General features: G+C 54.2%; 1 protein-coding gene across 6 annotated transcripts in view; it reads left to right on the top strand.

Moving 5' to 3' along the window:
- Adgrg1 (adhesion G protein-coupled receptor G1) overlaps nucleotides 1-19452 on the top strand; it is a 36387-nt gene extending 16935 nt beyond the window's left edge. For 4 of the 6 annotated variants that reach the window (XM_041650613.1, XM_041650614.1, XM_041650619.1 and 1 more), the window contains exons 2-14: nucleotides 8172-8257; nucleotides 8732-9154; nucleotides 10893-11022; nucleotides 11426-11573; nucleotides 11869-12000; nucleotides 12344-12460; nucleotides 12780-12825; nucleotides 13025-13128; nucleotides 14022-14140; nucleotides 15123-15391; nucleotides 16131-16239; nucleotides 17174-17442; nucleotides 18041-19452. In XM_041650613.1, coding sequence (XP_041506547.1) covers nucleotides 8194-8257; nucleotides 8732-9154; nucleotides 10893-11022; nucleotides 11426-11573; nucleotides 11869-12000; nucleotides 12344-12460; nucleotides 12780-12825; nucleotides 13025-13128; nucleotides 14022-14140; nucleotides 15123-15391; nucleotides 16131-16239; nucleotides 17174-17442; nucleotides 18041-18171 — 2061 coding nt within the window. In that variant the 5' untranslated portion in view covers nucleotides 8172-8193 and the 3' untranslated portion in view covers nucleotides 18172-19452. Of the gene's footprint in view, nucleotides 1-468; nucleotides 531-858; nucleotides 967-8171; nucleotides 8258-8731; nucleotides 9155-10892; nucleotides 11023-11425; nucleotides 11574-11868; nucleotides 12001-12343; nucleotides 12461-12779; nucleotides 12826-13024; nucleotides 13129-14021; nucleotides 14141-15122; nucleotides 15392-16130; nucleotides 16240-17173; nucleotides 17443-18040 lie in introns of those variants that run through there. The other 2 variants (XM_041650616.1, XM_041650618.1) reach the window with 2 other exon arrangements.
- The last annotated feature ends 410 nt before the right edge of the window (nucleotides 19453-19862 follow it).

Here is a 19862-nt window from a genome sequence, read left to right as displayed (position 1 = left end):
CCTTAATATATATATATTTCATGCAAAAATCTATCATTCTGCTTCTGTAGAGAACTTGGGTGCCCTGGGGCTTTGAGGTCCTCTCAAGACAGACAGTCTATCTTCTAGGACTTGGCTTTCTTGTGCATGAGCCCAGCTTGTCCCTGCCAGCCCTGCCTAGCCCAGGCAGCCTCAGGATGAAAGCACTCACACTCTGGTACAGACAAGTTAGAGAGCCCGCGCTCTCAGCCAGGCCGTGACGCAGTCCATGCAGCTGCCAATGGTTGCCAGGGGAACGGTTGCCAGGGGCTGCTGTCACCTGCGCCCCTTCCTCCCCCTTGGCTCTGGAGGCCCGTCTTCTCAGCCCAGCTTCCCGCCTGCCCCCTTTGTTTGAAGCTCTAGTAAGGGGGTGGTGACTTGGAGGGGGGGCAGGCCTCCATGAGACCTTCAGCCCCTTGTACTAGGAGAAAGTGTCCCTTACTCCAGCCGTCTGCCGCCTGCAAACAGGGAATCTTCGTCCAGTCACTCTTTTGCCTGGAGGAGGAAGCCAGGTAGATTTTTGCTCCTGTCCTTTTTTAATCTCCTTTTTCCTCCCTTTTCTCCCCCATCACCCTTCGCATCATCTCCTTCCCTTTCTCCTCAGCCTCCCCTTTTCATTCTCTCTCCTGAAACCCCGCACGCATCCCCTCTTTTGCTGACACTGATATGGAGATAATGGTGGTGGGTTGCCAGGGACCCTGGGGGCATCGTAGCTGGTCCTCTAAGGGGACTCAAACATCAGCAAGTCTGGAGAATCACCAGGAAGTGGTTGGGGGTAGCCACACACTCCCTCCCTCCCTTCTGAGCTGAACATTTTGAGTCAGCTATAGCCGTGGTCACAGCACAGGTCTCAGAGAAGGGTTGGGGGAGGATAACCGGACGAGGAGGACTGGAAACACCACCACCTTGGGAAGAGCTGTAGAGGAGCTGTGACCCATGGTCACCTCGGTAAGTTCATACAGTGCCCTGAACTAGGGCCTTGCACAGACGGCAGCCAGCTTAACCCAAGGAGATCATTCCCCTGTGAATTCTAAACAGAGGCTCTCACCAGCAGGTAAGCTTCCCATCAGGAGCCGGCCTCTTTCGGAGCTAGCCTGGATTCCCAGCGACCATTACTCCTCTTGTGTGTGTGACCCTGGCAGGTGACTTGGCTTCCCAGGGGCCTCTTGTTCATCTGTCCGGTGGGTCACGGTCCTTTTCTTATGGGTTTTTAAGAAGATTAGATGTGTTAATGTAAGTCAGCCCTGGTGGCTCAGGCTTGTAATCCAAACATTTGGGAGTCTGAGGCAGGGGGATTATAAGTTCATTGCCAGGCTGGGTGGCATGGAGAGGAGACACCATCTCAAAATACAAGCAAATAAATATATTAGTTGCTCAAAGAACTTTGAGTTCCGCCTTGCCTATCTGGAGTGTTTTGTTGACGCTGTTACTGCAGGGGCCAGTACCTGCTTGTTGGTATTACGGAGGAGCTGAGGGAACCTTTGTGTGTTCAGGGGGCTGAGAGGGGGCTCTTCAATGCCTCCTGTCTCCTCCCTGCTGGGGCCTTGGATCCAGTCATAGTTGAGAGCTGCTTGGCTTTGTGTCCCCGAGCTGGCAGCCTTTGGGCCAGAAAAGAGGCAAAAAGGGAGGTTTGGTAGCTGACCTTGGGAAACAGAAAGATCCTACAGTCCACAGATGGGCATTCTGCCTGGTTTGGGGAGCCCAGCGCAGCCCCCAGAAAGCCAGTGGGTGGCCTTGGGCAACTCAGGAAAGCAGATGGGAAAGGGGAACTTCAGGCAGACGCAGAGACTGCTGTAGTCTGAAAGGGAAGAAAATCTGGCCAGGCTGTGTGTCCTCTTTGTCCCTCACTGCCAGCTCAGAGGTAAGGTCTTCACCTGCAAGTACCCTAAATCTGCCCGGGTAACAGGCAGAGGACAGGGGTTGTAATTGCCCGTTGACAAAACAAGAAACTGAGGCCTATTGAGAGGCAGGCTGGTCCACAGGTCCAGGCTTAGGTGACCACAGAGCTTATCTGACCTCTGTGCCTATAACTGCTGCCACCCAAGAGGCAGATGCTGGTCCCTTGTAACGATCCAATAGGCTGGCTATCCACAATGGCTCATTGAACAGGACTGTGCCCTGGACACTTGGCTTTGGCCTGGCCTGGAACACCCAGGGCTAGAAGCTGAACAGGGTCAGCACCAGAGTCTCTGGACTGGCCAAGCCCTGGCCTGTACTGGCCATATGATAATTATGGTAGGACAGATGTGGGACTCCTGGGTGTTACCCCCTCCCCCTCCCTTAGCGTCTCAGACTCTCCAGTTAGGCCCAAGATTCCTTGCTGCTTTGAGCATCTACATCCTCAGACTCCCGCTTTCCTCGCTCTCTCCAACATTCCCAGTGTCTTAGCTGCTGGAGATTGAGATTAAACTCAGCCAGCTAGGGGAGGTTGTAATGGGCCGGATCATGTTGGGTCAGGCATGGCATTGCCCTTTCCCCAAGCCGCTGCTGCCTGTGAAGGGAGGCAGGACCAGCCTGAGTACAACCCAAGCTCACAGGGGACCCATCGCCTGGAAGTGTCAGAGATGGTGATGAGGGACTCTGGGGATCACTGCAACCTAAATGGCTTCGGTGGCCCATCTTGTGCTGGCTAATAGCCTTGGGGACAGCTCAGAGAAGGGCAGGGCTAGAGACTGTGTGTGTGGGCACATACATGTGCACTTGGAGGCGAGTGTGCCGATAGGCTACTGTGTAGTATAAAGGCATCCGAAGACAAAAAAAAAAAAAAAAAAGGCATCCGAGGACTTGTTTTTCATGTGAATGACAGAGGTCCATGCTGAAAATGACCTGCCATCCCATTGCTTTCGGGACTGGTGCCAGCAAAGCTTTGTGCTGTTTCTTCTCGCTGGACTTATCAGAGCCGTTGCTATGCTAGGGCACAAGAGAAAGTAGGGTCCAAAGGTCTCTCTAACCAGAAGATAAGTAGCAAGTTCTCCTACGCTAAGGCCAGGGAGACTGAAGGGCTCCTGTAACCACAGTGGCTGAAACTTGAGGTTTGCTGGACTTGATTTGAGTTATGGTATGAGTCCCCCTTTGTTTTGCAGTCTTGCCTATGATGTGATTTTCGTGTTAAGTTTCCTGTCTCTTTGCATAAGCATCGTTCCAGAATTAGTGGGAGGGAAGCAGACTATGGAGTTGAGAGCACTGGGGTCACCATGTGGCAGTGACCCTGCCAGTGCTGGTACTGAGTGCTTGCTGGAGGGGACCTGGATTCCAGAGCCTCACTCTCTGCTGCCTACTGTCATCACGGAGCTGTGGGGGAGGCAGAGGCCTGAGCCCTGGACTGTGGCTATGTGACAAGCTAGAACCACAGGAAGGGCCTGTGTGTAAGAACAGTTAAGGGAGTGACCAAGGCCAGCTCATCCCGGCTTGGTGAAGATCCCTTGGCCTTCCTTGGGTCTTCCATATGCATGTCTTCTTGTAGGAACAGGAAACTGCAGAATGGTCAGCTGCTGAGTTTGAGAGTCCTTTGTGCCCACAGGCCCTTTGCTGGCTGGTACTCAATACCCACACAGGGGTATTGCTGTGAGTTTGAGGCCAACCAGGCTAACTGCAAGACGAACAAACAAGTAAACAAACAAACACAGAAAGTGAGCCTTGCCTTAGTGGGTAAGGCCTGGGAACCTGCCAGCCTCCAGCAGGTGCCAGCTTGATTTTTATTATCATGCAGTCTAGACAGATTCCTGAAGCCTGAAGTCACTGTGCTGCCCCTATGACCCCAGTGTTCCTTCTCAATGAGGGGTAGGTTCTGGAGGGGTCAGATTGCTTGGGTGTCAGTCACCCAACTGTGGCGCAGGGACAGATGAAGAAAGCAGGACCCAGCCTTTACAAGTATTGTGCTCAGAAGCGGGGCGGGGCAGGGGCATAGCCCAGTGTGCTCTGGCTGAGCAGGGAGGCACCTCTGGTCCCTGGTCTGGTTAGCATCTCCTCTGAGTATCTGGACATGCGGTGCTTGAAGTGGGGAGCTGTCCTGAAGGGCCACATCTGGAAGATGCGGGAGGGAGGATCCTCTCAGCCCTGAGCTCTATGAGGCAGTATACACAAGCCTGTGCCGCTCATGTGCCTTCACACTCCCATTTTGGCCTTGGGTGAGTTGCCTCCTCTGCAGAAATAACATAGTCCGCTCAGCCTTCCTCACCTCCCTCCTCACCCAGTGCACACTCATGGGCTTGTGGACACACACTTGCAGTTCTGCATGTACATACTCTGAAGGTTCCTATCATCCCCTGTCCTCTCCCTGAGTCTCCAGAGCTCTCCAGGAACACATTCTACAGCCCTATGTTAGAAAGTAACTGATTGTATGCTGGGCCTCTCCTCTGTCTCCCCAGACAGGGTCTGGGTTGATCACAGGAGACTCAAACCTGGAAAGTAGTTGACCCTCTCCTTCCTCCCATGGGCTTTACCTCCTTCTTTGGGCTATCCTGTGGGAGGTCCCTCAGATGGTCGGCCCCTTGCCAAATACTGTGGACCACGTGCCATGTCATGGGGAAGAGACAAGAGTCAGGAGAGGTGGGCCTTCCCTTGTCCCTGTCCAAGGTTTGTATTTCCCAGTCAAGCAAATGCAGCAGGCCCTTGCCTGCTCCAATGCTGCCCAAGTCCAGCTGCTGGGTACCCCTGGTTCCCACACGTGGCCTTTCAATCACTGGATCCTGCCAAAGCCCGGCTATGAGCCCCACCTGAGCTGTGGTGCACAGGACCCAGGCCATATCCTTCACAGCATCTTCCTGGGGGTGGGGTGGTTCCCAGGCCACTGGCAGTTTAGGACCCCTCTAATGGGGCCAGCCCTTGGTAGGGAGACACACAGGGCTGTGTGTGGTTGGAAGTCTACTCCTGTAGACTCGGGCTTTGTGCAGAAAATCACAGCGGAAATCTGCCGTTCAGAACCCAGGACATCCTGGCAAAGGCCGGAGGCAATGACATATACCCTTGGGATACCCTGTAACCCCAGTGGAAGGGGGTACCGCTGGCCACTTGAAGGGTTAATCCAGAGCCCTCCTAGTCCCATCCATTCAACTTCCACCTCCATCCGAGGAGGAAATGGGTTTTCCAGGAGCTGGCAGTGTCTAGGTGACGCAGGTCCACACAGGATGGCAGGGGAAGTGACTCAGGCCTCAGGAGAGAAAGTGAGCTCTGGGACTGCTGCCTGTCATGCGGGGGACCCCTCCCCAGAAATCAGTCATGCTAGGAATGGGGGTGTCTGGGCTCACACAGCCCTGCCCCCTCTACTCCAGGGAATCCCTGGGGACCCTGTGATATCCTCCATTGTGTCGGGCTGGCTCAGTTTGTTCTGTTCTCTGCATGTTTACCGGAAGCTGAGGTCAAGGATGGCCACTCTGAAAGAATGGGGAGTAGGGGGCTCATCCCAGCAGCTACTCCTCTCTAGGCTGCACTTGCCTACCGTGTGTCTGTGACCGCCACAGCTCCTGCTTCTCTCTCTCGGGGGACCCCAAACCAGGGGTTTTTTGAAAACCTTAGGGACTTTTGAAGAGAGGGCTCAGTAGCAGCCCTGTGTGCTCTTGGGGGAGAGATGGCCTTTTTTTTCTGGCCTCAGTTTCCGCATTTGTACCCGGTCACCCTTCAGAGGTCGCTGTTACTATTGGGGTGAGGCTGTGGACCCACCTTCTCAATAACCGTTGCTTCTGGCAGTGCTGTGGCAGGTGGCACAACTTTGTGTTGGCTTGGCATTTGGGGACCGAGGCTTGTCTGCTCTGCCGTTCATCGTCGTCTGTGCCGTTCATTGTCTGTGAGAGAGACATCATCTGTGCAGGTCAGAGGTAGTCCCCAGGAAGTGGGCCTCTGCTTCCCAGATTTGGTTTCTGGAACACAGAGGCCCCTCTCTCTGGCCAGGTGCCAGGCTGTGAGGAATAAGTGACCAGGTCTCAGGATGCCTGCAGGAGGCTGTAGGTGCTCCATCGTAGGCATTGCCTGTGCCCTTTGGGTTGGTGGCAAGTGTACATCTATAGACAGCCCCGGGAGGGACTCAGGCAGGAATACGCTAAGTGGGTAAACAGAACAGTGTTCTCCCAAACCCGTGTGGATATGCTTTAGTTGTCTGAAGAGCAGCCCCACCCCCATCGTCCTCCCTCTCTGCCCCTGGGAGTCTGTGACAGTCAGGGCCGGCTTGGAGGAGGGAAGTTCTCTGGGTGGGGCCGCAGCCTTCCCGCTACTCTATCCGGAAGGGAGGCTCACGTTCTAGGAATTTCCCCTCGAGCTCTGAAGGCCAAGCTGGCCACCTGCAGAGGGCAGGGGACTGAGTGAGGAGGGAAGCGTAGGATAAGGAGTTGGGGGAAGGGGTCTGGGTCCTGGCCAGGCTTGCACTGGTTGGAAGGTACACAGAGATGGTCGGACTTCAGTGGTACCTACCCTGTGTGCATCCCGGTCCAAAGCCCTTTATGGAGAACAACAGACTTAATTCTCACAATGGCATCTGAGGTAGGCTTGGTTTGCAATCCTCTTTTACAAGGGAAGTGAAGCCCAAATATGGTAAGCAAGTTAACTCCAGAACGCACACTGGTGAAGTACAGGAGCTGGGATTTGAACCCAGGCTGTCTGACTCTGGAGTCCACTAAGAGATCCAAGCAACAAATACCTCCTCATCCAAACCTAAGAATGCTGGCGTGGGCGCTCGTCCTCTTTAGAGTGGTTCCACACAGCTGGGATTGAACAGGGACTAGGTGGAGGGGCAGTAGGGCGCCTTGTTTGTGTTTGACCCCTTCCACGGGTAGCCAGGGTGATCCAGGATGATCCAGGGTGACCCAGCCTCACTGGGTTGTTCCCCTTGCTCATTCCCTGCCCGGTCTCCTTTGTTCTCAAGGACCAGTTGGGGAGGATTGGTGTAAGACAAATGGCTCTGTCCTGTCCTGGGCCCTCTGCTGACCGTGGTGGCCCATGTTGAGAGGGACATGAGTCCTCACCAGCTGTGTGACCTCATTAATTGTTGACTGTCTCATCTAAAAGTGGAAATTGGATCAAGTTTTCGAGTGATTTGTGAGCTTCAAGTTGAAGTGAGAAGTGAGGAGTCTATGTGGAAAGAGAGATGTTCGGACTGAAGGGTTGAGTGACAGGCGCTGCAGAGGGAAGGGAAGGGTGGACAGTGTCAGGGACCACAGAGGGAAGGGGGGATCTGGCCTGCTCCTAGATGCTGGCCTTCTGCTGGTTCTAGGTGACTGGAAGTGGCTTGATAGGACACGGGGAAGCCCACACAGAGGACACACTAGCTCTCCAACAACTTTCCTGTTCTCTCTGTAATGCTCCAGCACCACGTGAGATTCCGTTCCTCACGTTCAGATGCTCTTCATGCTTGGGTGTGTGGGACTGATTCTCGCTTGAGGGGCCAGTATGAGCAGAATGAGGCTTAGGAAGGAGACAGGAAGGAGGATCCTGCTTGGGTCACGTGGGCATGGAGTTTAACACCTGCCTCTTCCAGAGGGCCCTTTTAGTTTCCCTCCAAACTCAACTTCTTTTGTGCCCCAAGTGTCTGGGCCCAGCAGATGAGTGTCCTGTGGCCTGACAGAGTTCCCGATAGGAGATCTCCATAGGCTGAGGGATGGTAGTCAGGGTCTTTCAGCACCCAGCTTGGTCACTGGGCTAGCAGGAGAGCCAACAATAGAGCTAGCTCCAGTTTTAGTGTGCGTTCATGTAGGTGTAGGGTAAAGAGCTGCCTAGGTTGGTAGCCATCCGGCACCCAGCTAATAGTGGCCTATGGAGTCAGTGTGGCGTGAATGGAGCTGGCCCTCATGGGGCACCAGGGTAGGGGTGAGTGGGTAGACACCACAAAGAGCACATCTGGGCTCCAGCTTCCCAGACTCTGGTGGCTGGCTCCCCCTGGTGGTCATGACAGACAGCCCATTTCCCCTCTTGGCCTCTAAACCTGGTAGCTGCAAGGTGAATTCTAGATAGGGCCACTCTATGGCCTCTGGGACCCCCCTGTCCCGCCCCGCCTCGCACGAGCCGCTTACACTCTGTGGAGAGTGATGACTGTGCCTCTTGATAGCCTCTGGCTGCTCTGGAGAGGAGACCTGACCGTTTCTGTATGACCTGTAGCTCACACCCCACCTACATATATGCTCCCGCTGTGGGGCTGCCCCCCCAATAATGCTCTCACTCTTTCCCAGGTGGTGACTTCTGGGGAGTACAATGGCGGTCCAGCTGCTGCGGCAGATGGTGTATCTCCTACTGAGTCTGTTCTTCCTGGCTCAAGGTAGGCTTTCTTGGGGCCCTGGGACTGTCGTGACTGTTAGTTAATGCCTCCATGTCTGTGAGTGGACTCTTTGGGTAAGAGGTGGGTCTGCAGAGCACAGCTTAAGCTGGTTGAGGACACCTTGGGGGAAGCTGAAAGGTACCTCTTCCTTCTGAGATTCAGTCCACAGAACACAGCTCGGGGTGGGGTTCGCAGACTGGGTGTCAGCCTCTCACTCCTGGGCAGATTCTTGGACAGCCCACACTTGCGCAACAGTCAATGGCCGCTATGTTCTCATTAAATAACTTGTATTAAAGTTGGGCTTTTGACTTTGAAATCATTCTTTATTTCCAGTTTTGTTTTTGTTTGAAACCAGTAATGTTTTAGCAGGATAGACACATTGTTATAGATCCTTGAAGTATAGAGGTTTGGAATGTGTGTGAGTCCCGGGTCCTTGCCCGTGTTTGGTCCCATCTATTGCCTCTGCCTCCTCAGGTGCCCTCGGTGGCAGTCCCCGAGAAGACTTCCGCTTCTGTGGCCAGCGGAACCAGACACAACGGAGCTGGCTCCGTTACAGCCAAATTCCGGAGCTGCACATCTCTGTGCGGAACACGGACGAGGCCCTCACGATCCACGCCCCCTTCTCTGCAGCCCCTGAGCTCCCTCGCTCATTCCCAGAGCCCAGAGGGCTTTACCACTTCTGCCTCTGCTGGAGCCACCACACAGGGAGGCTCTACCTGCTCTATGGCAAGACGGATTACTTGCTGAGTAGCGAAGCCTCCAGCCCCCTCTGCTTCCGGAAACAGGAGCAGAGCTCAGAGCAGGGGGTCCCGTTGCTTGCCACCTCTGTCAGCTCCTGGCGGAGCCCCCAGAACACCAGCCTTCCCGGGGCTGCTGTCTTCCGCTTCTCTTTCCACAGTAAGGAACAAATGGATGTAGGATGGGAGGCAAAATGGAAAGCCCATCACGGAGGACCTGGGTTCTGATCGCAGCTATGGTCACCAAGCCTGGGCAGCCCCTGCAGTAGGGAGCCATGAAAGGTGTCTGAGGAGGGGAGGAGTGGGATCCAAGGAGAACTTCTGGAAGCTCTGTAGAAAAGCATAGGTGAGAGTAGGAAGGTGGAGCCCCGCAGTGGCCACACTGGAGAACTACACCAGCCCTGCAGCACCCTGTCTGTCCCTGCTCTGTTCTAAGACCTTTGTGATAGCTATGGCATCTCTTCAGTCATTAGGAGAGTGATTTAGTTACTTTTCATCTCTAAGATCAAGTGTTCTGACAAAAGCAACAGCCAGGGAGAAAGGGTTTATTTTGGTTCCCAGCTCTAGGGCACAGTCCATCATGGTGGGGAAGTCCTGGCGGCAGGTGCTGGAGGCAGCTGGTCATTTGCATCTGTGATCAGAAAGCAGGCTGTGATGGATACAAGCTTCCCTCCTCCTTATCCAGCCCAGGACTTAAGCCTAGGGGATGATGCTGCCCACTTGTAGGGTGGGTCCTCCAATCTTTGTTAACCTGATCTAGATAATCACTCACAGTCATGCCTCAAGGCTTGTGTCCTAGGTGATTCTAGATCCTGTCAGGTAGATAATCAGATTTAACTCTCACGGAGAGCAAGGGATGGAGAGAGTTTATTACTTACAAGTCTTGGGATGCAGAGCACACATAGAGGTCATAATTACACACACATGAAGGTCAGGACACAGGGAGTGGAGGGGAGGGGGAACACAACTTCACCTGGGAATGTACCGTTAGGAAATGTCAGCATTGGCAGAACCACAGTCCAGCTTCTATTCAAAGTACAAGGGCTGGAGAGTGGTTAAGAGCAGTTGCTGCTTTTGCAGAGGACACAAGTTCAGTTCCCAGCACCTACATTAGGTAGCCCCCAAACATCTGTAATTACAGTTCCAGGATCCCCCACATCCTACTCTGGTCTCTGCAGGAACCCAACATGAACACACATACATGTACTTTTCTCTCTCTTTCTCTCTCTCTCTCTCTCTCTCTCTCTCTCTCTCTCTCACACACACACACACACACACACACACAAATAAGTAAATAAATAAATAAACTGATAATTATTTAATTAGATCATTAAAAAAACAAAGTATGGATAGAAGCAACATGAACTATAGGCATGTTCCATACACCTTTGTGTCAATAGAGAGGAAACTGAGGTACATAGAGCTATACAACTAACAAATTGGGGGTTTGGGGTGTGAATCTAGCAGCTGATGGGTAGGGTCAGGAGAAATTAAGAGGGTCAAAGTTCAGGAAAACAGGGAGATTGGCAGGGAGGCCTGGGGACCGTGTCCTTGTGGGTGAGGGAATGAATGCTTTTTCTGCCTGCCTTTATCATCTGGATCTTCTCAAGCCCCTGATGACACCCAACCTAGAAGGCCCTGGAGACAAAGGCTAGAGGTTGTGAGGTCCCCAGAGCTGGCACAAAGAACCCACATTCTCCCCAAGGAGAATGTGCAGTAGACCCCAGGAGACACAACCTTCCTTCATGTTTCAGTGACCTGTGGTCTCCTCCACCTCTTGCATCCTCGGTTCCTTCTGCAAAGTCAATAAAAGTGTGGAGTACCACATGAGGGTTGCATAGGGTTGTATGCTGGCCATTCTCTAGGTGGCAGCCTCAGGCAGTCTGTTGCCTTCCCAGATGCCCCGCAGGTCTCCCACAATGCATCTGTGGACATGTGTGATCTGAAGAAGGAACTGCAGCAGCTCAGCAGTTTCCTGCAGCATCCTCAGAAGGCCTCCAGGCGGCCCTCGTCAGCGCTCATCAGCCAGTGAGTGTGGATTACTTTCTTAGGGGTTGGTGGGAGATCTGACCTGGGCCCAGGGACTCCTTCCCTGAGGCTGGACCTCCCCATTAGATTCTGCTGGGCTCTCAGCAAAGATAGATATCAGTGCATAGCCAGGCAGTGCCCCGCCTATTCCCCACAAGAGACTCCATCCTGGCGTCTAGCACATTGAATCTCTGAGAGGCTGGGACCAGCTCAGGCATAAGTGGGTCACAGACATGGGCTGAATTCTAGAACAATGTCCCTCGCTGCCACTTCCCCGTCTCCATACCCAGCTGCCTTTCCTTGGTCCCCTCTCTTCTGTTCCTGACTGCCCTGTGTATCTAGATCCCCTGCCCTGGCCCTTTCCTCTGTCACCTACCATGTATTCCTCCCACTCCCATACCAGGCGGTTACAGAGTCTGGAGTCAAAGCTAACCTCTGTGAGCTTCCTGGGAGATACTCTATCCTTTGAGGAGCACCTGGTCAATGCCACAGTGTGGAAGCTGCCACCCACAGCTGGGCTAGAGGATCTGCAAATTCACTCCCAGCAGGAGGTCGGGTGACCCAGGGTAGGGTGGGCTGGAAGGGCAAATGGGAGCATTCCATATTGTATGGTACCCCTTGGCTTGCCCCGAGTCCAGGGACAATCCACAGCCCATGGGAGATCTAGTGTCTGAAGGCCCAGATTGTAAGACTCCATTGAGAGTCTCCTAGCTAGACTCCTGCCACCTGACTCCCAGGCCTCACGTGGCGTTGCCCAGAGCACAGTGTTAAGAAGTAGGGGGGAGGTCGGGGTGGCGGGACCTGGGGCATACGCTGGGCCGGGCACTGATGGTCTTTGCTACGCAGGAGGGGCAGAGTGAGGTCCAGGGGTACTCGGTGCGGCTGCCGCGGGCCCTCTTCCAGCAGACCAGAGGCCGTCGCAGGGATGCCGCCAAGAGGCTCCTGGTAGTAGACTTCAGCAGCCAGGCCTTGTTCCAGGTATGGAGTCTTCCCTGCCTACTCTTTGGGGAACTGATTTTGTACGTCTGACAGAGAGGTGGGGAAGAAGTAGCTAGTCTCTTTCCTCCAGGAGCCAAAGCCTCTCCTATAAAAGCAGAAAGGCCCAAATCTCCCGGGAGAGGTGTAAGAGGCTCTGTGTTCTCACGACAGGACAGTGTGAACGACCCACAAGACTCTGAAAGCAAAGTGCTAGGAGTGATAGAAGTCTGGCAAGAGTGAAAAGCTCCTTAGCTTTTCTTCTCAGGCTTAAACCTCCGACCTGCCCTCCTCACCCCCAACTTCATATATCTGACCTGCCCCCCCCCCAACTTCTTATATCTAGGACAAGAATTCTAGCCAAGTCTTGGGTGAGAAGGTCTTGGGTATTGTTGTACAGAACACCAAAGTTAGCAACCTCTCGGAGCCCGTGGTACTCACCTTCCAGCACCAGCCCCAGCCGGTAAGCATCCCTTCCTGCTCCCATCCCTCCCAACTCACTTGCCCGGAATGGAAAGGTTGCCTGGCTGAGAGCACCCAACAGCCAGGTCCCCGATTGGGGGAGGGAGAGAGCTGCAAGGTGGGCTGTGAAGAGAATGTGAAGGGTGGGCCATAGAAAGAAGGAGAGATAGACTGGAGAGAGTACTAAGATGGGCTATAGAAGGACCATGGGAGGAGGGCAGAGAGAACAGAGGGCAGACTCTAGAGAAAACACGGGGAGTCGACTGCGGAAGGAACTCCGGGGATGAATTATGGAGGGCCCATTCTTCTTGTCCCCACAGAAGAATGTGACTCTGCAGTGTGTGTTCTGGGTTGAAGACCCGACATGTGAGTATGGAGGGGTGTCTGGGAGAGATGGAGATCCCCAGGGATGGGTTTCTGGAGAAGACGGGCTTAGAGGAGGGAGTGATGGAGGCCAGGGCTCTGCTGGGGGAGGAAAACCTTGCAGGAATGGTCCAGTCTGTGTTGAGGGCATGGCGGGGTCTCAAGGACTGGGGTCGATCAGAGTCTCATGCATCCCCCTCAGCAAGCAACCCTGGGAGCTGGAGCAGTGCGGGCTGTGAGACCGTCCGCAGAGACACGCAGACATCCTGCCTGTGCAGCCATCTGACCTACTTTGCGGTTTTGATGGTAGGTGTCTCCTTCGTAACTCCCTTGCATTCTGGCCACAGGTCAAGTTGTGCGCTGTGTTATGTACTTGGAACCCGCTGACTCATTTAATCCCAAATAACCCTCCAAGGTAGCTCCTATCACTATCCTGCCTGGAAGGAGGCTGAGTCACACACCTGAGGCTGCGCAGGTCATTAAGTGCCGGTCCCTAAAGCTCCTGCTTGCTCTTTGTTCTCAAGTGTTGGTGTGTGATGAAAACGCAGATTCCCACCCACAAGCCTGGCCCAGGACACTGCTTCTTATACACCCCAAGATGTACACTAAGATGTGCTCTTTCAGACCCCAGATCTCAGGGGCTTTATTGACCGACTTCATGCTCCCAGAATCCTTTGGTGTGAGAAGCTGGGGAGCTTAACTTTTGGGCCGAACATCATGAAAACCAAGATTCTTCTTGCCTCACAATGTGGTTACATCCTGATAAAACCACTGTGAGGAGAAAATATGTCAAATCAAAAATGTATACTGTGCCTGACACCAGCTCTTCTAAGCACACAGGGTGATCATCTCCTGCCCCAGAGGGCTGAAGCAGCTTCAGTGGCCCTAGGGGATTTCAAAGTCTGAGCTCAGCTTCTCCTGGCAGCTGGTGCTTGATACCATTGTCAATGGACAATCCCCAGCTCAAACTGCCTCAGCTAGGGCTTTGTGTGTTTCAGGCTGGGCCAGAACTCACATCTTGGGTGAGAATTCCTGGTCTTTGAGAGTCAGAGACTGCCTGGGTTGGAAGGGAGTCCCAGAGGCCTCTGGAAGGGCATTTAGGTAGGAGGGGCTTACCAGCCCCCAGCTGATCAGGAAGGGGCACACACTGGCTATTGGCGAGGGGAGCGTGCTGAGACTGCCATTCTGTCCCCGTTTAGGTGTCATCCACGGAGGTAGAAGCCATCCACAAGCACTACCTCACGCTCCTGTCCTACGTGGGCTGTGTCATCTCTGCTCTGGCGTGTGTCTTCACCATTGCCGCCTACCTCTGCTCCAGGTAGGCCAGAGGAAACAGTGTGGTTCTACATCCGTGTAGCCTAGGACCATGCAGGCTTGCTTCACCCAAAGTATGTGTGTTGTTGGGAAGCCATGGACTGACCGCTTCATGCGGCCATCATTGGATACCAACAGTAACAGTCAGTCCAGCTTTAGCACTGAGGATGTGAACAATTAGAACCCAAACTGCGGGGCACACAGGGTAACAAAGACACAACAGTGATGGAAATGGATGACTAGGTGACTTCAGACCGAGTATCCATACGCCATGCACTGTTCAAAGAGGGTGGCAGACTTCTGAGGCCTCACATCGAGGGAGTGAATGAGATTGTCCAATGGTCAGTTAGGTCCTGGGCCTGCCTGGGTGGAGGAGAGACATCCTTGGCTTTGGGTGACCCTCAGCAAGTCTTCAGTTGTCCTGTAGCAGAAGGAGGGGTGGAGCTTGGTACAGGTGTGTCATAATCCGGTGCATCGTGACCAGGTGCACTGCAGCTGTGCACCAAGGCTAGGCATGCCATTCTGAGGACAGGCAGTGGTTGGCTTCATGGAGGCCAGGGTGAGGCACTGAGCACAGGGGCAGGGGCAGAGGCAGGAGGACGAGTGGGAAATGCGGTCTTCCTGTATCAGACACTTTTCCAGCTCTATCTCCCACTATGTCGAGAAGAGGGCAGTCTGAGGTGAACTGGACTAGCTTGGGGCAGCGTAGGATAAAAGAACAAGTTGAGGATGGTTATTGTGGGGCCAGTGTCTGCAACTCTGGAACTCCTTAGAATCCTGGGGTACAGGGATACCTCACTGCTGCTGGTGGGCACGTGTTCACAGCTACTCAGCGCCACACACGACAGACAGCCACGGAGCAGGCATACAAGGCTTTCTGGAAGAGGGGCATAGGGAAGAGGAAAGGAGAGGAGGAAAAGGAAGGAGAACAAAATAGGGCCATACCCCTGGACCTGCCCTGGCCCACCAGCACATGCTTCTTGTAGGAGGAAGTCACGTGACTACACCATCAAAGTGCACATGAACCTGCTGCTGGCTGTCTTCCTGCTGGATGTGAGCTTCCTGCTCAGTGAGCCTGTGGCACTGGCGGGCTCCGAGGCTGCCTGTCGCACCAGCGCCATCTTCCTGCACTTCTCCCTGCTTGCCTGCCTCTCCTGGATGGGCCTTGAGGGCTACAACCTCTACAGACTGGTGGTAGAGGTCTTTGGTACCTATGTTCCTGGCTACCTGCTCAAGCTGAGCATTGTGGGCTGGGGTAAGTGGCAGGGGAGAGGGGACACCAGCACCCACTGTCTTATCCACTGTCCACTGGGCTTCAGGCCAAGCACAGACAGCAGGTTCTGCCCTTCCCTGTTAGGGAGACCAACTGGTTCCTGTACCTGGACTGGGGCCACTTAGGCTAGCAATGACTCCACCCATAGACCCCCCCCCCAAAAAAATCCTATGTGGCAGAGTCTCTATGACTTTGGCATTTGTTCTTGGCTGATGACAATTCACTTTACCTGCGTCTCAGGCTATTCAAGTCATACTGGGACCCAGAGTTTTCTACTATGGGTCACTTTGGACACTGGACAGACCGTGACCTCCCCACACCCCTTGCTGTTCTTCCCATGTCCCTCTCATTCACCTTCTGCGAGGATTCACAAAACCCGAGCTGGCTGTGGCAACCTTGGCTGTGTGAGGGGATTCCCCACCCCCACATGGAACTTTCCATTTCTGCTATCAGAGAGTCAAAGTTGTCCTCCCTGCCAGAGTTCCTGGTGTCCTCTTACTGTCCACCCCCACAGCCCCATCATCCTCTCATCTTCCTTGTTTGACCAGGCTTCAACAGTGGACCACAGACCTTTTCTCCTGGGAGACTCAGGAAGGGATAGGGCAAAGTTGAAAGAGAGCCTACCCATTATGGGAAACCAGAGAGGACCTGCTCAGGTCCTCTGGGAGTAGAGGAAATGGACTCAGAGGGTGGAGCCAGAGCCTCTGCTTACTGCCCACAGGTTTTCCTGTCTTCCTGGTCACTCTGGTGGCGCTGGTGGATGTGAATAACTACGGCCCCATCATCCTGGCTGTGCGCCGGACTCCAGACCGTGTCATCTACCCCTCTATGTGAGTGGCTGTGGCAGGGGCAGGAGGGTGGGCCTGGAGGGAGGAGCAGGGACAGCAGCCTCACCAGGCCATGCTGCCCAGGAGGCTATGAGCTCCAGTGAGCTGGAGCAATGGGCCTGGCAGTGGTCAGAACCCAGGGCTAAGGACCACAGGACGTAAGAGAGGCCAAGACTGTCCCCCAGCACTCAGGTGCCCATGCTGCAGAGCCTAGCCCTTCTCTGGACCTCAGTGGAGAGGTGTTGGGCCACATGGTCACCCATCAGGCTTCCTTGCCACATCCACTGGTTCTGAGGCAGATGGAGGCCTGTGGCCTAGAGGGCATGGATGAGCCCTCCTCCACCCCCCTAACTTACTCCATCTGGCAGCGAACATCCTCAAATTAGACCGGAAGCCAGGCCTCTTGAGTCCCAGGCCTGGAAGGAATGCTTGCCACTGGGTCCATGTAGATGACATTTGCCCCGCTGCACCAGGCCTGGTGGGTTTGCCTCAACCTTGTACTGTCAAGAACATGGTTTCCTTAATACCTGCTTTAAAGCTATCTGACGGGTAACTCGTAGGTGTGTCTTTAAAAATGATGGCTCAGTGGTTAACAGTGCACACTGCTCTTGCATAGGAGCTGAGTTTGGTTCCCAGCACCCACATCAGGCAGCTCACTGACACCTGTAGCTTCAGTTCCAAACGATCTGACCCCTCTGACCTCTGTGCACCAGCACTCCTGTGAACATATCCACATGAAGACACACACACATAATTAAAGATCATAAAATGTTTTTTAAAAACTAATTGAATTTAAAAACAGCACAAAGACAGCAAGGCAGTGGTGTTTGTACATGATGAGCATTTCCAACAGCTAGCCCAGAACCTCCCAGGACCCTGCTGCTGCTCCCCCTTCTAAGCTGAGCCTCCTCTTCCTGAGCTGCCTACTCTTGTCCAGGTGCTGGATCCGGGACTCTCTGGTTAGCTATGTCACCAACCTGGGCCTCTTCAGCCTGGTGTTCCTGTTCAACCTGGCCATGCTGGTCACCATGGTGGTGCAGATCCTGCGACTTCGCCCACACAACCAGAAGTGGCCCCACGTTCTGACCCTGCTGGGCCTCAGCCTGGTCCTCGGTCTTCCCTGGGCCTTGGTCTTCTTTTCCTTTGCTTCTGGTACCTTCCAGCTTGTCATCCTCTACCTCTTCAGCATCATAACTTCCTTCCAAGGTAGGCGTGGTGAGGGCCCCGCCCCTACTCCGTAGCCCTTACCCCTCCAGCTGGTGCTCTCTCCAAAGGTGGAGCAAAGGGAAGAGATGGCCAGGGAACCACAAGTGCTCCCTTCTCTGGGCCTCAGTTTCCTCCTGAGGGTACCCAGGCCACATGCAGGACGAGCCTGTAGTGAGTACTTACTGTGTGGCCGTAGCCCCGTGCTAAGCCCCAGGGTGACAGTATGGTCACCACCGAGGAGACTCAGAGATCAGGAGAGCTATGGTAGACAATGACAAGTGTGGAACCCGGGCTGGCGGGGACAGTGGTCTTGGGTCAGAGTCAGTGGAGTCACTGTGGGATGGAAAGGCATGAGGAAATTTATTCCAAAATAGTGTTGTTAGACATCTCCTTCTTGTCCCCTTGGAGGTACGGGACCCTAAGCTGCTATGTAAGGCCAGCGCTGAACCACTGACATGCCACAGGGTACCGAATCATCACGAGTGACTCCAGGGCCCTGAGTATATGTCTGGGTCCTGCACAGAGGGACTCTGAGAGGGAACCAAGGGCCAGACGTGGCTCTCACTTCCTACTGATGCATATGTCTCCCTGCCCACAGGCTTCCTGATCTTCCTGTGGTACTGGTCCATGCGGTTCCAGGCCCGAGGCGGTCCCTCCCCTCTGAAGAACAACTCGGACAGCGTCAAACTCCCCATCAGCTCCGGCAGCACCTCTTCCAGCCGCATCTAGGCCCCTGCCCCACCTCCCCGTGGGAGGACACACGCATGGCGCCTGTTCACGTTGTCTGTGGCTCGGTTTTGTGCCCAGCCTTTGTTGGGTAGGGGCATCGTAGTAGAGAAGGCCCTAGTCCCTGGAGGGATAGGGCTGTTGTTCTGGTAGGTTGACACCTAGCTGACTTTGGGGACTACTCTGCTCCCAGATCTGGTCCTCAAAGCACACTGCCATGCTGGCTGTGGGGCTGTCCTCACAGCTGTATCAGGCTGGAGCCTCAGGCCTTGTCTTACTGGTCACCTCTGGGCCCAGCTGTGAGACTCGCAGGCCCAAGCCACGGTTAGGGTTAGATTTTGGAGCTTGACACATCCTGAACGGTTGCCCCTGCCTGAGACACAGCTGCCTTGGCTCTTGCCACTCTGTCCCCGTGGTCACCGCACGGCACTCTGCCTCTCTGACTTTTGATCCTGGGGATAACACTGAGGGTGGATGGGCTGTCTGGGAGAAGCTCTGGAGCCAGAACCCCTCAGGAGACAAACACCTCCTGCTACCTGCCCGTCAGCCCTCTTCCTTCCCCAATCCCCTCCTCCTCTGTGGTCCCCTAGCCCTCCACCTGCAGCTTGGGGTCCCAGGTCTATGCTGTGATTTGGGGTAGCTGATGCCTGCTATAAACTTCTATCTGCTGTGGGCCTTGGCCTTTCACCACCTCTGGCTCAGGGAAGGTTCCAGGGCTGGACCAGGCCAACCTGTCTGAGCCTCTCTCCAAGCTGCCTCCCCTTTGCTCACACCTCAGAGGGGCTTCCGCCTCTCCTGAAGCCTCCCTCCGGCAAGAACTGTGGGAAACGGCGCTTTTTTTTTCAACCCAATATTCTGAAGACCAAGACGGCCCTCTCTGGTGACATTGGCAGCTTGATGTTCTCCTGAGGGGTGATCTTCAAATCATTGCAGATGGCTCTGAGGACACTGGACTGCCTGTCGTGAATTCTGTCCCAGTAACACATTTTGGTCCTGTGCCAGGTGGGAAGATCTGGCAGTGGCCCTTGGAAACTTCCACAGTGTCCTGGAGCTTTAGTTATAGTGATGGGGAACCACTTCTCTTGGCTGGGAATCCAGGAGGACTTCCTGTAGGAGGTAGCATTTCATCTTGACCTCAGCCTTCAAAATGAGGAGGATATGCTCTTTGTAAACTCCAATTCGTTTGTCTTTTGATATTAAAGCTCTGTGTAGAGAGTTTGGAAACTGTAGGAGATTGTTGAGAAGAAAAAATAAAAATCGGCTGTTATCTGATGCCATGGCAAAGCAACGCAGTTTGGAGAGATTCCGTCTCGGCTTTGTGTGTGCGTGCGTGTGCGTGTGCCCACACGTGTGCGGCTTTGTGTGTGTGAACACGCGCGCGCGTGCACTTTTTGGGGACACCTTCTCAGGAAAATGGAGAAATGGGCAGCTGGTGTCTGTTGGGGGGTGGTGCTGGGCAGAGGCGTGGCCCCAGTGAACTGGAGACCATGACCATCGGCTGCAGCTGGCTATTGCGATGTGGAGGAGGACCTAGGTAGCCACATAATTTGCCTTTCATGGGGTCGAGACTAGGAAGTAAAAAATCCATCGATCTTAATATCTTGGACATGCAAAACCTTCCTAGCCAAGGAGGTCACTCTTGAGAGTTGAGCCCAGGCATTGACCAGACATGGTATACAGGGACCAGTTGGACC

This window comes from Microtus oregoni, unplaced genomic scaffold (genome assembly GCF_018167655.1).
Source record: "Microtus oregoni isolate MIOR12 unplaced genomic scaffold, Mior012 000004F_ref0000308, whole genome shotgun sequence".
NCBI lineage: Eukaryota > Metazoa > Chordata > Mammalia > Rodentia > Cricetidae > Microtus > Microtus oregoni.
Note: the sequence above shows the minus strand (reverse complement) of the source record. Positions and strands in the feature narration are given on the sequence as shown.